Source organism: Lipotes vexillifer, unplaced genomic scaffold (genome assembly GCF_000442215.2).
Source record: "Lipotes vexillifer unplaced genomic scaffold, Lipotes_vexillifer_v1.1 scaffold1017, whole genome shotgun sequence".
Classification (NCBI taxonomy): Eukaryota; Metazoa; Chordata; class Mammalia; order Artiodactyla; family Lipotidae; genus Lipotes; species Lipotes vexillifer.
Window position 1 is genome coordinate 288,463 of NW_006772141.1, and position 14,099 is coordinate 302,561.

Sequence of the window (14,099 nt, forward strand, 5' to 3'; positions counted from 1 at the left end):
TGTAGGGAAGAAAAAGTCCACCCCATGTACATCATCTCTTTTACAGGAAGTGCATGTTTGCTGTGTTATAAAAGAATTTGCTTTTTGATTCCTCTTCTCTGCCAAAGTCGTATGTGCATGTGTACATATCCAGATGTAAAAAACTTGGAGCAGAGAGAAGTCTTGAGTAGCATCAAGAACTGGCCCAAAGTTGCATAAATGGAAAAAAGCTTTTGTCCCCCAGACAGCCACAAGTAATGAGAATTCACTTTATCCCATGCAGTCAGTTCTAGTTATTTTGGGAGTATTCACCTTTTTTTAAATAAGCAAAAAGAAACTTGCTCTGGCAGATATTTTGCTTGCTCTCCTATGCAGAGCTCTGGACTCCTTAGCTTTCTCCTGCCACGTGGCACATGGGAATCTGGATTGGATGGCACAGAGAACAAGGGGCTTGTGCATGCCTGTTTTATTGGCCTCCTCTGTCAACACCTTTCATTTAATTGTCTTTTTTTGGAGAGCAGAAGGGATTCCTTCTGAAAAAATGCCAATAATGGGGTTACATAAGATTTCAGTAATAAAAGATGAACATCCCAGGTGGCAAATGGCATAAACAAAAACACTCTTGTGGGGAAGTGCCAGGTATGGTCAGGGGTCAGGGGCCTGAGTCTATCTCCAGGAATACATGTGGGAGAGCAGTGCCATATGGCTGGGAAGAAGGCAGGTTCTTCAATGGCCAAAGGAAGACATGGAATAATAAGTGAAGAATTTGGGATATTTTACTCCATAGAAAATGGAGATTCATCCTTTGGACCGTGTTCTATAAGAATTGTTCAAAATCAGACGTGGCTGGTGGGAGCGTAAAATGGTACAGCTGCTTTGGAAAACTGACTTTTTTTTTTTATAAAATTAAACATAAACCCATCAAATGACCCAGCAGTTGCCCTCATAGGTATTTACCCAAGAGAAATTAAAACTTATGTTCACACAAATACCTATTTATGGATGTTTACAAAGGGATTATTCATAATCACCAATTTAAATGTCTTTCAGCTGGTGGCAGGATAAGCAAACTGGTATATCCATCCATATAGTGGAATCTTACTCCGAAAAAAAAAAGGAATCGACTACTGATATATACAACAACATGGATGAAACTCAAATATGTATGCTAAGTGTAAGAAGACAGACTCAAAGGGCTGCATATGTATATGAGTCCATTTGTCTGACACTTTGGAAAGAGTAAACCTAAAGTGATGGGAAAAAAGGCCAGGCTGGAGATAGGGGGAGGGATTGACAGCAAAGGGATGGGAGGGGATTTGGGGGGGTGATGGAACTGTTCTTTATCTTGATTGTAACAGTGGTTACATGACTGTGTGTTTGTCCAAACTGAAAGAATTTTACATTGAAAATGGTGTGTTCATTGTATGTAAATTGTACCTTCGTATGAAAAAAATTTTTTAAAATCACACAGCGCTTTTGAGTTTGGTATTAAAGCAGAATGAAAGAGGAATGAAAAAAAAATCTCTCAGAACTTAACAAAATCCAAGGAGGAAATTAGTTCATAACACTTCCTGATATAATTAATTTTTCCATTCTCTGTCTTAAAGAAATGGACTTAGAAATATTTAATGATCTCAGCTTAATGATATAACTGGATCTTATTAACTAGTGCAACTATATATAGCAATAAGACCCTTTGTCAATTAGTTATTATTGTCCACTTCCAGTATCTTGCCTGGCTCACTACTTCTTAATTTCTCCCGATGGTGGGAGCTATTTAGCCTTAATATTTATTTGGCACAATGTTATTTAGCTGTTATTTCCTCTGCCAGTGTCTGGGACAAGCCTGGACGTTGCTCTGGATTCATAGCCTGGTTCCAGGACTTAAGGTTACTTTATGATCCAATTCAAGAGGCTGGACCCTTCCCTGCTTCTTGAAACCAAGTACTGGCTTTATACCTTAGTTCTAGCAAGCAGGTCTTTAACTTGTTTCCTTATTGCCTGACCCTCTGCATTGGCATCTAATTTGATTTAGGACCTTCAGATTCAACTTCAAACCATATTAAATTGTGTATTATGTACTGAGCACTTCATCTAAATCCTGAAGAAATAATAATCATAATAATAATAATAGGTATCATTGATATAAGACTTTGTATGCACCAGGCACTGTTATAAATGCTTTACATATACTCATTTAGTCTTCATAACATCTCAATGAAGTGGGTACTATTATAATGCCCATTCTACAAATCAGGAAACTGAGACCCAGAGAAGTGACATAATTTTTTTAGAGTCTCACAGCCAAAAAGGATAAAACAATAAACAAGAGATAAATAGTCCCTGCTTTCAAGGAGTCCACAGATTAGTGGGACAAATGATTAAACTTGCCTTTAGGTAAAGGATAATAATGGAAGGGAAATACAAGTGGGCAATAAAATATGAAAAGACACTCAACCAAACTAGGGCAGGGACTACTCTTGTGCCTTCAGCTTACAGATCCAAAACAACCGCCCCCAGCCCCCGAGGCCAAACAGATGAAACAAATGTAGCATTTGGGCTGGAAGGAGTGAAAGGCCTAGTTCAGAGTTAAAGGGAGCAGCCCCTGCTCAGCTGTAGCCGACCGTTTTCACATGGGAATGTCAACCATGGTTGACAAACCTCCTGATTTTTAAAGAGAAGTCAGAAATTCAGCCTGCTAATGTGAAACCTCCTAAAAATCTTATCACAGTTCTTCTGCAGATGCTCTGTGGGCCAAATAAAATCCTCTTTGCCCGGCCGCTGATCGCAGCCCCACCATGCACTGTGCCCAGAGCTTGGCAAATGCTCAAAACATGCTTGGTGAACAGATCTTGCGCACCATCAGGCACGATTTGGGGAACCACGTGCCAAATGGTCCATTAAGAGTTAGGCATCTCAGTGTCTCAGAAAAATTTATTTTGTTTTATTCTTTTGTGGGAAGGTCCTTTCTCCTTTCCAGTTCTCATTGGGAAAACTGCCAGTTCTCACAATTGCTAATGTGGACAGCTTTGACCTTATTTTACATCCTGCTCTGTTGGTTCTGTTAAGGTAACATCTGCTTCACAAAAGGGCTTCGGATCAGCACAGACTCTTAGCACTGTGCCTTTAAGTTCTCCAGAGAAGACTGTGTGTATTTTTCTTTAAACCGTTGGAACATAATCAGAGTCCATATTAACTTGCTTCCTGAAGAATCTCATCAGGATGTGGATAGCCTGGGAATGCAATATTTGATAGTTTAAGAAACAAAAGCTCTATTCCCTGCAAAAGGCTCTTCTAATGCAGAATGTTATCTCTAGAGAACCCCAAGATAACAGCACTTATCACCCAGATTTAGAAATGCTGTGGGTCATTTTATGCCCCCTTCTGCTTTCTCACCAATATAACAAGACACTGATAGTGCCTTAAAGTATGTTCTCTGGTCATCAGCCTAACCCTTTAATGAATGGTGCTGTCTCCCATGTCAGGACCACCATGATATTCCCTTAGAAAGTCTGATGGAACTATTTCCCGTAATTGACCTGTCAAACTATCACCAAATTTTCCTTTTAAAAAAGAAGGGGTGGGGGAACCATCAACATAGGAAAGCCATAGAAGCACATCTGCTGAAGCGAAACAGATCTGAGTTTGAATCCTTCCTCTGCCCCTTATTAGCCCTGTCCGTGGACAGGTTACTTAACTTCCCCGAGCCCTATGTTTTCTCATTTGTAAAATGGATCACAGTAAGGCTTAAAGACATATGATAAGGATTTGATACATTTTTTTTAATCAGTGAAAAAGGCTCAATACAGTGCCTGCCTTATGGTACACTCCCAGTAGGAAAGATCCATTATCATCATTTTTATTTACCTGGGCATTACTTGTGGTATAATAATGATACTAGTTGACATTTATTGAGCCTTTGTTATTGCCACACACTGCACTAATGCATTACATACTTTATCCCACTAAATCCTCCTAACAACCTTATGAGATAGGTACTATTATTATTCAGATTTTAATTGATGAGGCTGAGCTCAAGGTAGCACACCTGGTGTTATAGAAAAACAATGGCACTGGGGTAATAACTAGATTAGAATCTCAGAGCTGCCACTGAGTAGTGATTTGACTCCAGGCTGTATCTTTTTTTTTTTTTAATACCATGCATTTTCTTTCTTTCTTTTTTTTAAATAAATTTATTTATTTTATTTATATTTATTTTTGGCTGCGTTGGGTCTTTGCTGCTGCCCGCAGGCTTCTCATTGCAGTGGCTTCTCTTGTTGCGGAGCACGGGCTCTAGGTACGCGGGCTTCAGTAGTTGTGGCATGCTGGCTCAGTAGTTGTGGCACACAGGCTCAGTTGCTCTGCGGCATGTGGGATCTTCCCAGACCAGGGCTTGAACCCGCGTCCCCTGCATTGGCAGGTGGATTCTTAACCACTGCGTCACCAGGGAAACCCTTTTGTTCTTTTTTTTTTATTCACTTATTTTATTTTATTTTTGGCTGCATTGGGTCCTCTCAGGGGTCACTCCTCGCCACAGCATGTGGGCCCCTCACTGCGGCGGCCCCTCCCGCTGCAGAGCATGGGCTCCAGGCACACGGGCTTCAGCAGTTGTGGCGTGTGGGCTCAGTAGTTATGGTGCATGGACTTAGTTGCTCCGCGGCATGTGGGATCCTCCCGGACCAGGGATGGAACCCGTGTCCCCTGCACTGGCAGGCGGACTCCCAACCACTGCGCCACCAGGGAAGCCCCAGGCTGTATCTTAACCTCTCTTTGTTTTAGTTTCTTCATCTGTAAAGCCATCTGTAAAATGGCTTATTAATGTCTGCCTCTTGGGAGTCATTGGGCGACACATATTAAATACCTGACACACACCTGGGTCTCCTTAAGCTGTTTGCTACTACTTCCACCACTTTTTCCTTGACCCAAACTCCCCAGGGCAAAATCGTTTTTGTAGGGGGCGGACACACACTCTGTATAGCAGAGATTCCCAGACTTTACTGTGCCTGTCAATCAATGGAGAGCTTGTTCAAATGCAGCTTCCTGGGCTAATAAAGTGCAGAGGCAGGATCCAAACTTCCTCATATGCTTTTGAGTTAGTGCCAGCTTCCTGACGGTCTGACTCAGTAGATCAGGGATGGAGCCCAGGAAACCACATTTTTAACATTTCCTCCCAGCTGATTCTGCCAACACGGGCAGTCAGCCCTCAGATCATACTTGGAGAAAATAAGACTAAGGTTAAATATCCCAGTCCAGTTCTTTGGAACTATACTAACTCATTATAAATACTTAAACTCTGAAATTTTTCTCACTGCTAGAAACTCACCTTTATAGTTTCAGTTTTACCACTAAGCTCAGAAAGTGTTTCAGTGAATGTAGAATTTCCAGAGATACTGACATGGTTTCTTTAAACACTGTCTTTCTGGGGCAGTGTTGACTCTGGAATTGAACTCCCAATAACCAGATGACAGCTGAGAGCACATTACAATTGAGTCAGCTCATCCTCTTGGCTCTTGTATGTTTTAAGACTAATAATTTTAGAAGTCTTAAAATATTTGGTGTTGGTAATGGTATGAGGTAAAGCCAAATTTTGTAAGATAGCCAACATGTCAGGTCAGTTCTATTTCAAGCAACAGCATTAATTATAGGATTTTAAGGTAGAATACTTACAGAACATTTTGATATTTTTGATGAGAGGAAATGAAATAGTCATGCATTATCTGCAGGCAAATTGTGCTGTTCTTACAGAGTTAGTCTGTTTGTTTGCAAGAATCTATTAGATGTTGAAGCTCTAGGCTCTTTGGGGATAGAAACTTTGGCTGGCCATGGGAAAGAATTTTTATACCAAAACCTTAATTGTTTAATTTTCAGCTCACAGGGAAGATGTGAACCCATATGCTTTTTTTTTTTTTTTTTTTTTGGCTGCGTTGGGTCTTTGTTGCTGCACGCGGGCTTTTTCTAGTTGTGGCGAGAGGGGGCTACTCTTCATTGCGTTGCGCGGGCTTCTCATTGCGGTGGCTTCTCTTGTTGCAGAGCACGGGCTCTAGGTGTGCGGGCTTCAGTAGTTGTGGCTCATGGGCTTCAGTAGTTGTGCCTCGTGGGCTCTAGAGTGCAGGCTCAGTAGTTGTGGTGCACGGGCTTTGTTGCTCTGCGGCATGTGGGATCTTCCCAGACCAGGGCTTGAGCCCATGTCCCCTGCATTGGCAGGCAGATTCTTAACCACTGCACCACCAGGGAAGTCCCTGAACCTGTAGGCTTTTAAGTTTATGCCTAAAAAGGGATGCCATCTATGCCCTTAAGAAAGTGGGAAATAAGGGAAAATTGTTTTCCTCATAGTCAGATTTTAACAGTGAGGCTTTACTAAGTTAGAATGACTTTCTGGAACATTAATGAATCCCATTTAGATTGAAGGAAAAATATTCTAAATCCAAATCCTGTGGAGACGTATTCTAACGTGGAGGAATGAAAGATGGAAAGAACTCTGGGGAGCTAGGGTTGGTTCTTTGCCAAGATGGGAAGCTCATAGGAGGTGGTGACCCTCTGATTACCTCTACATGCACAATCCTGCAACTAGCCTGCTTCACCTGGTGGCCCTTCATCACCATCTTAACAATCATCATGTCAACATGTTACCTTAAGCTTTGTGAAAAGGTTTCATCTTGGGAGAATTTACAGAAGGCATAATTGCTTAAAGACAGTCCTTAAAAACTTTAACTCCTTTAGTGCCACTCTTATCTATGTGGTGTTTACATTTATTGACAATCACTGCATTTTTGTGCATCAGTGTTAATGTTCTAAAAAAGGAGATGGAAGAGATGGGCAGTAGTGGCTCATTTTATTTTTAAGTACATTCGCGGGTTTTGGAGTCAGATGGCCCTGGATTCAAATCCTACCTCTCCCTTGTTTTGCTAGTATGACCTTGGAGATATACTTGATATTTCTAAGTCTTGGTTTCTTCATTCATAAAATGGTACAAAATGGGGGATAAGAAAACAGGATAGTTGTGAGGATTAAAATAAATGAAATTATGTGCAGCCCTCAATTCCTTATCTGAAATCTGTGGGGCCAAATGTGGGGTTCAGAATCATTTACGTTTGAGAAGGTCAATATGGTATATAGGACCTTACGCACAATTTACAGCAGGGTCTGGGATAGTATCTGTAATGAAGCACATTGACTTTTTTTTTTTTTTTTTTTGCGGTATGCGGGCCTCTCACTGTTGTGGCCTCTCCTGTTGCGGAGCACAGGCTCTGGATGCGCAGGCTCAGCGGCCATGGCTCATGGGCCTAGCTGCTCCGCGGCATGTGGGATCTTCCCAGACCGGGGCACGAACCCGTGTCCCCTGCATCGGCAGGCAGACTCTCAACCACTGCACCACCAGGGAAGCCCCACATTGACTTTTCTGCAACAAATTACAATATACTATAAGTAATGACTGTAAGTGGCATTATCAGTGGTCAAGTTTGAAGCCAAATGACTGCATTAACTTATAAGAAACCTACAAGGACTATAAAGAACATTTCATTAGTTCAGTCCACGTCTTAAGACCAAATGAGTTTATGCCACTTACCAAGGACTGTAGAATTCTGGACCGTGTGAAAAAACATAGAATTGTCTAGTATATAGGAAAGCCTTTAAAACATTATTAAAGCTTTTCCTTAAACAGTGCTTTGTGTCAGACACTGCATTAAGCCTAATGCATATTGTCATCTACCTCAATCAGAATTGTGTGAGTTGGTGTTATTCCAGTTTTACAGATGAGGAGAATAAAAGGCAAATGGAAGTTAGTTACTTGCTAAAGGTCATACAACTAACAAGGGGTGGGTGACCCTAGGTTTGACCTCAGGTAGTCTAGGATCTGCTTTTGACGCTGATGTTATACTAGATGTTAGCTCTTGGCATCTTTTGGAGGTGGGCATAAAAAATTGCAGGACATAACAGCATTGTCAATATTGGAGTAGATCTTGCTCAGAATTATGCCCCTTTTAACTATGAAACTTATGCTTATTTGTTAACATCTGGCCTCATTTCATCAAGGAGTTGAAATGCCTTGTAAAAATATATGCAATCCCAATGATTATAATGAGTAATCAAGGGAGTTAGAGCAAAGGGAAAATGAGGAATACTTAGGTGTGAAATTATTTTCACTGCTACCTATATAGCATGTAGTCTGAGTTCAGTGTATGTCAATAACTATTTTACTGTGTAGATCTTTGAGCCTTTGTAATGCCCAAGTCATCTTGTATGATTGAAAAAAAGAGTGTTTATTATCCATATGTCTTCTATCCATACTAATACCTGTCACTGTTGAATTGCTTCACAGGTTTATTTCAAAAACAAGCTGAAGGTGGCACTTATTGGTCAGAGCCTCTTTGGACAAGAAGTCTACAGCCACCTCTGCAAAGAGGGCCACCGAGTTGTGGGAGTGTTCACAGTTCCAGATAAGGATGGAAAAGCTGACCCACTGGGTGAGTATATCTTGGAACAACTGGATCAAGGACTGCACTGGCCTCCACTCTGCCTGTTGAAAGCCTTCTTAGGCCAAGTCTATTTGTGTGGCAGATACAGACTCAGAAACTCCCTTCTCTGTGGGCCTCAAGACAAAGATGCCGGCCCCTACTTTACTAAGTTTCTCCACTTACCTCCATGGTAATCACCAGGTCCCTCAGAGGAATTTCCAAGCATGTGTTTTTCCTGAATTACACTTGTGACTTTCCAAAGGTGCTATGGGACATCTAGAGTAATGTCTGTTGCAGAGGTGCCGATAGGAATGCAGGGGAGGCCACACTCAACAATAGCAATTGATGTGGGGTCATAAAGAATACATTTATCTCAGAACAAATTATAGCTATGACTGCTTGGTTATTAAGGTAGGTAAAGAAAATAGCCATCCTCAGAGCAAACCTACAGCGTGATTCTGATTTGCACGCTATAGTTATGTTGAGAAAGAGTGCAAGAAACAGTCTACAGGTAGGGAATAAGAACTAGCCTCTAGAAATCATGACTTATGACTTGAATCTTTATAAATCACTGGTGTGATGCAATACATTGGTTGGGAAACAATATCTGTAATAACCTTAAAATTTTACTTTTCTTTCTTGGAGGAATCAGCTCTGGGGTTTATTCTAGTTCTTGTTACTGGGGTAGTTGGATGAAGGCAGTCAAAAGGTACAAACTTCCCATTATAAGATAAATAAGGACTAGGGATATAGTGCATAGCATGATAAATATAATTCACACCGCTGTACGTTATACGTGAAAGTTGTTAAGAAAGTAAATTCCTAGAGTTCTCAGCACAGGGAAAAATTTGTTTCTTTTCCTTTAATTTTATATCTGTCTGAGAGGATGGATGTTCACTAAACTTATTGTGATAATCATTTCATGATGTATGTAAGTCAAATCATTATGCTGTACACCTTAAACTTACACAGTGTCATATATCAATTATATCTCAGTAAAACTGGAAGAAAAAAAAAGAGTCAAGCTAAAAAAGAGTTGGGCCAAGAGCACATATGCACATGGATTTAACCACTTGATTTAGAAATTATCCGTCTTTCAGCAAAAGATTATCTCAACCTGGGAAATTCTGAGGGAATCTGCCTCATGAATTCATACCTGGCTCCAAGGGCAGAAGGGGACAGATTCCCATCACTGGGACTATCTGTCTCATCATTATCTATTCCCACCAGCTTTGTGTGTGGGATGTTTGGAAGGACTTACATTTGAGGTATCAGATTGGCTGTTGAATCAGGAGGACCTCAAATAATATTAGCTTAAATAAGATAGAAGTCCCTTTCTCAAGTTTGGATTGACCATCACAGCTGTTGTGGCAGCCAGATATTTATCACAATGAAGGCTCCTTCAGTTTGTTGTCTTGCCATTATCAACACTGGGCTTCCATCTCATGGTCCAAGGTAGTGGCTTCATCCCCCACTATCAACTCTGCATTCCAGCAAGCAGAAGGGGCAAGATGGGAAGCAGAGGGCAAGCCTTTATTAAGGGAATAATCCAGAAGTTTTACATATTACTCCCACTTGTATCCTCTTGGCTAGAACTTAGTCATAGGCCAAATCTATTTGCAGAACAGGCTGAGAAATACAGATTTTATTTGGGGTGGCCATGTGTTCATCTAAAGTAGAGGAATCCTTGGTAAAGGAGGAAAGGGGCAACTAAGAGTCTCTACCATGTACAGTGAACTTCAGAATTGCAAGCATGTGACTCTTACACCTCCTTTCAGAGTGTTTCCTGGGAAATGAACTTTTCCCTGGTGCCTGGTCCCAGCATATGGTTAACAGTGTATGTTCTAGAATCATCTGCCACTTGATAGCTGTGTGACCCTGGACAAGTCACTTAAACTCATTAAGCTTAGTTCAGTGATACCCATCTCACATGGATTAAACGAGATAATGTATGTAAACTGCTCAGCACGGCACCTGATGCATAAAAAGGATTAATAATGACAGCGGCGATTTTTGTTGTCAGTATAGTCAACTAGAGCAACAAAAATAGTCCTGGGGCAGCCAAAAATCAATATGGGGGAGCAACACCTGAATGGCTTAAGCTTGTCTCAGTGGAGTGGATTTTTCAAATGAAGACTTCTAAGTCTCTTCCACCCCATTTTTCTTTCCCAGTCTAACCTTTCACAATTTTCTCCCAATTTCACCACTTTTTTTTTTTTTTTTTTTTTTTTGCGGTACGCGGGCCTCTCACTGTTGTGGCCTCTCCCCTTGCAGAGCGCAGCCTCCGGATGCGCAGGCTCAGCGGCCATGGCCCACGGGCCCAGCCGCTCCGCGGCATGTGGGATCTTCCCAGGCCGGGGCACGAAACCTGTGTCCCCTGCATCGGCAGGCAGACTCTCAACCACTGTGCCACCAGGGAAGCCCTCACCACATTTTTTTCACCACCATTTACCCATTTTCCTATCATCTGACATCTTGTTTTGTTCACAGCTTTTTGAACATTTTAGGAACATTTACATTTTGTAAACATTATTATACTGGTCTCTCAGATTCTCCCAATTGGATTGACTAAAGCATCACCTTGAAGGCCAGGGCCATTTTAGGACTTGTTAGGCTTTGGCCTTTAGGCTTCATGGAGGCATCATCCCCTCCAGAGTCTATGAATGTTGATGATTAGATGGGGAGAAAGGAAAGAAAGCCAGAACATGCAGGTAAGGTGCCTTAGTTAAGACTTCTGGATATTGCCGAAAATGTAGTTTCTTTGTGTTATTGATGGAGAATAAATATATATATATACTTAATATATGTAAGGTATATAGTTAATAAAAGTGCTATTTTATTATGGAAAAAATGGGCTTGTGCTGTCTGTACTTTGGAGGGCCATTCCATTTCACACAGAGGTAGGAAGGAGTCATTCCTTTTAGAAGGGACAACATTTCCTGAGCAAAGAGCCTGGGATCTGCTTCAGTACGGCAAACCCTTACGGGGAGCACGGATTCTCCACTCTTGGCCTCTCTCCTCCATTAACTTATCTTATGGGCGAATTTAGGAGAAGGAACTAGACAGACGCAGCTCAACTCAGCTACTTTTGAAACCACACTCCTCCTCAGATGGGACTCAAACCCAGCCACACCTCGGACTAGGGCTTGAACCACAGTCCCTGACCTAGGAGGGGACTTGAACCCACTGTCTTTTCATTGAAACCGCTTACCTAGTGTCAGGACTTACTGAAGCTCAGGTTCTTTTGTCTCAGCACAGAAAGAGTTCAGTGTGAGGCAAAGTGGCAGGCAAAGACTGAGTTTATTAGCATAGGAGGCTTGAGGGATACAAGCAGGCCGGCAAGGGAGTGCGGCCCCAAGAACAAAGAGGGCTACATTTTTTTTTTAATGTTTATTTATTTATTTGGCAGCACTGCTTGCGGTGTGGGGGATCCTCGTTGCCGAGTACGGGAACTTCGTTGCAGCATGAGGGATCTTTAGTCGTGGCATGCATGCAGGATCTAGTTCCCCCACCAGGGATCGAACCTGGGCCCCCTGCATTGGGAGCACGAGTCTTAACCACTGGACCACCAGGGAAGTCCCCAGAGGGCTACATTTTTATAGTCAAAGAAAAAATGGGAGGGGAGAAGACCACCTTCTTCCTCATTTTGTGTAGATGTCAAGGCTTACATCATTAGTTCCTCCTTTGACCCTACATGGTCTAACCGGGACTGTCATGGCGCTATTTGAATCATATGCATATTAGCAAAAGAGTGGTAACATATACTAAAATATGGTAATTTGTCTCAGGTTTTGGTATAATGTCCCCTTCCACCTAGTTTCTTTCCCCTTTCACCTGTTTACCTGTCTTGGCTACATGTAAGAATGCAGTTTTTCTCAGGGTCTGTTATCTTGCAGACCTCCCAAGGCCGAATGCAGGCTTATATCTGTTTTTCTGTGGTATTGGCCTAAGTAAGTCTGTTTAGTTTCAAAATGTTCTGATTGTTGCTTAGCTGCCCAATGGTCTGGGCATTTTCTGGTTGGTGTCTAGCTTATGGTGATCTCCTGAAGTCTCTCTCTCTCTATCTTCCCCTAGTGGGATTTCTAGCTGTGTAACTATCTTATTCTATCCCTATCACTTTCCCCATTTATCTTTTGGGATCTGCCTGTTTGGCGGGGAGGGTGTGTTCCAGTCTACAGTTTTCCCTGTGATAAAAGGGACTTCCCCCCAGGAAACAGGTGTGGGAAGGGAATCAAGGTTTTCCATCTGTGCCAGAGGCTACGTCTAATTGGGGTGATGATGTTTTGGCACTTGACTCCAAATCTTAAGAAACAAACAAACAAATGTCCTTTAAATGGCTGTAGCAGTAATAAAGGTACAATTTTTGTTCTATAAAAGAAGCAGCTTCAGTTAAAATCTTAAAACGTTGTCTAGCCACAAACTTCTGAGTTGAATCATATTATGCCTTAACTATATAGATAAAAATCACATTAGAAAAATAGATGCATCTTGATAAAATTGTATCATGTCAAATCCTGGTCAGAATCTAAATTGTTCTTTATCATGTTTTATTTGTAAATGGTTCATGAAATTACAATGTGTGGATCCATAGTAATACAAAATTATGGCTAAAACTTTTTTGATGAAAATAATCTTCTCTTTCATGCTCAGCTTTGGCTGCAGAGAAAAATGGGACCCCTGTGTTCAAGTTCCCTAGATGGAGAGTCAAGGGCAAGACCATAAAGGAGGTGGCAGAGGCCTACAGATCTGTGGGTGCTGAGCTAAACGTGCTTCCCTTCTGCACACAGTTCATCCCCATGGATGTAATTGACAGCCCTAAGCATGGTTCCATCATTTATCACCCATCTATCCTTCCCAGACACAGAGGAGCCTCTGCTATCAACTGGTGAGATTTTTTTAAATAACCAAGATGGGCCCATTCCCATTGCTTGTAATCTTTCTGTGCTTTACCTAGGTGATCAAGCAACTAGGTATGCTTGAACAATTGTGAGGTCCCGACTGACTGCAACTGTTGCACAAACTCCCCTGAGATCTAGAGGTACTGCATAAGCCAGAACAGCGTTTCCCAAGAATAATCTATGGAGCATTGGCTCTATCAGATGTAACTAGGTATTGAGCAGGCAAAGGTCCTGTGGTTAGTCAAGTTTGGTTTATGCTGGATTTCTTTATCTCAGGACTCAGAAATTTTAATATGTGCTTTAATGTGGGCATCATAATCTCCAAGAGGGAATCCGAGTACAAAATGTTCCCACACTTATTTGGCCGTAGAACATTTTTTTGCATAGAATATCTCAAGTACATTTCAGGAAATGCTGAATTACCTGAAATTATCTTTCTCATGGTGTGACTTCCCCCATTCTACTTTAAGCCTCTTGAGGGGAAATAGGACTCTGGTCTAACATTTTTACTGCCGTATGTCCCAGTATCAAGAACACTGCCTGGTATACTGTAGGTGCCCAGTCCTATAGGTATACTATACTATGGGTCAAGGTGGGCCTTTCCCACCTTCTCTACCTTTTCTTCTTTACCTACACATCTCCCAGCTGTCTCTTAGTGTCAAGTTATCAGATAGGCAGAAAATCTATACTTAGTTTAAATGTGGTAAAAAAAGCATTTCATTGTATTTTAAGACCAATTACATGAATTGATTTCTTTTTTGCTCTT

At 41.5% G+C, this 14,099-nt stretch overlaps 1 protein-coding gene and 1 non-coding gene across 2 annotated transcripts in view; one reads left to right on the forward strand and one right to left on the reverse strand.

The window, feature by feature from the left end:
- The window catches only part of ALDH1L2 (aldehyde dehydrogenase 1 family member L2), a 52,726-nt gene that overhangs the window by 835 nt on the left and 37,792 nt on the right, over positions 1-14,099 (forward strand). Inside the window, exons 2-3 of the mRNA XM_007447308.1 lie at positions 8,300-8,444; positions 13,086-13,320. Coding sequence (XP_007447370.1) covers positions 8,300-8,444; positions 13,086-13,320 — 380 coding nt within the window. The remainder of the gene's footprint in view (positions 1-8,299; positions 8,445-13,085; positions 13,321-14,099) is intronic.
- TRNAW-CCA (transfer RNA tryptophan (anticodon CCA)) lies at positions 11,939-12,010 on the reverse strand. Its single transcript has one exon. It is a non-coding gene; the product is annotated as a tRNA-Trp (tRNA).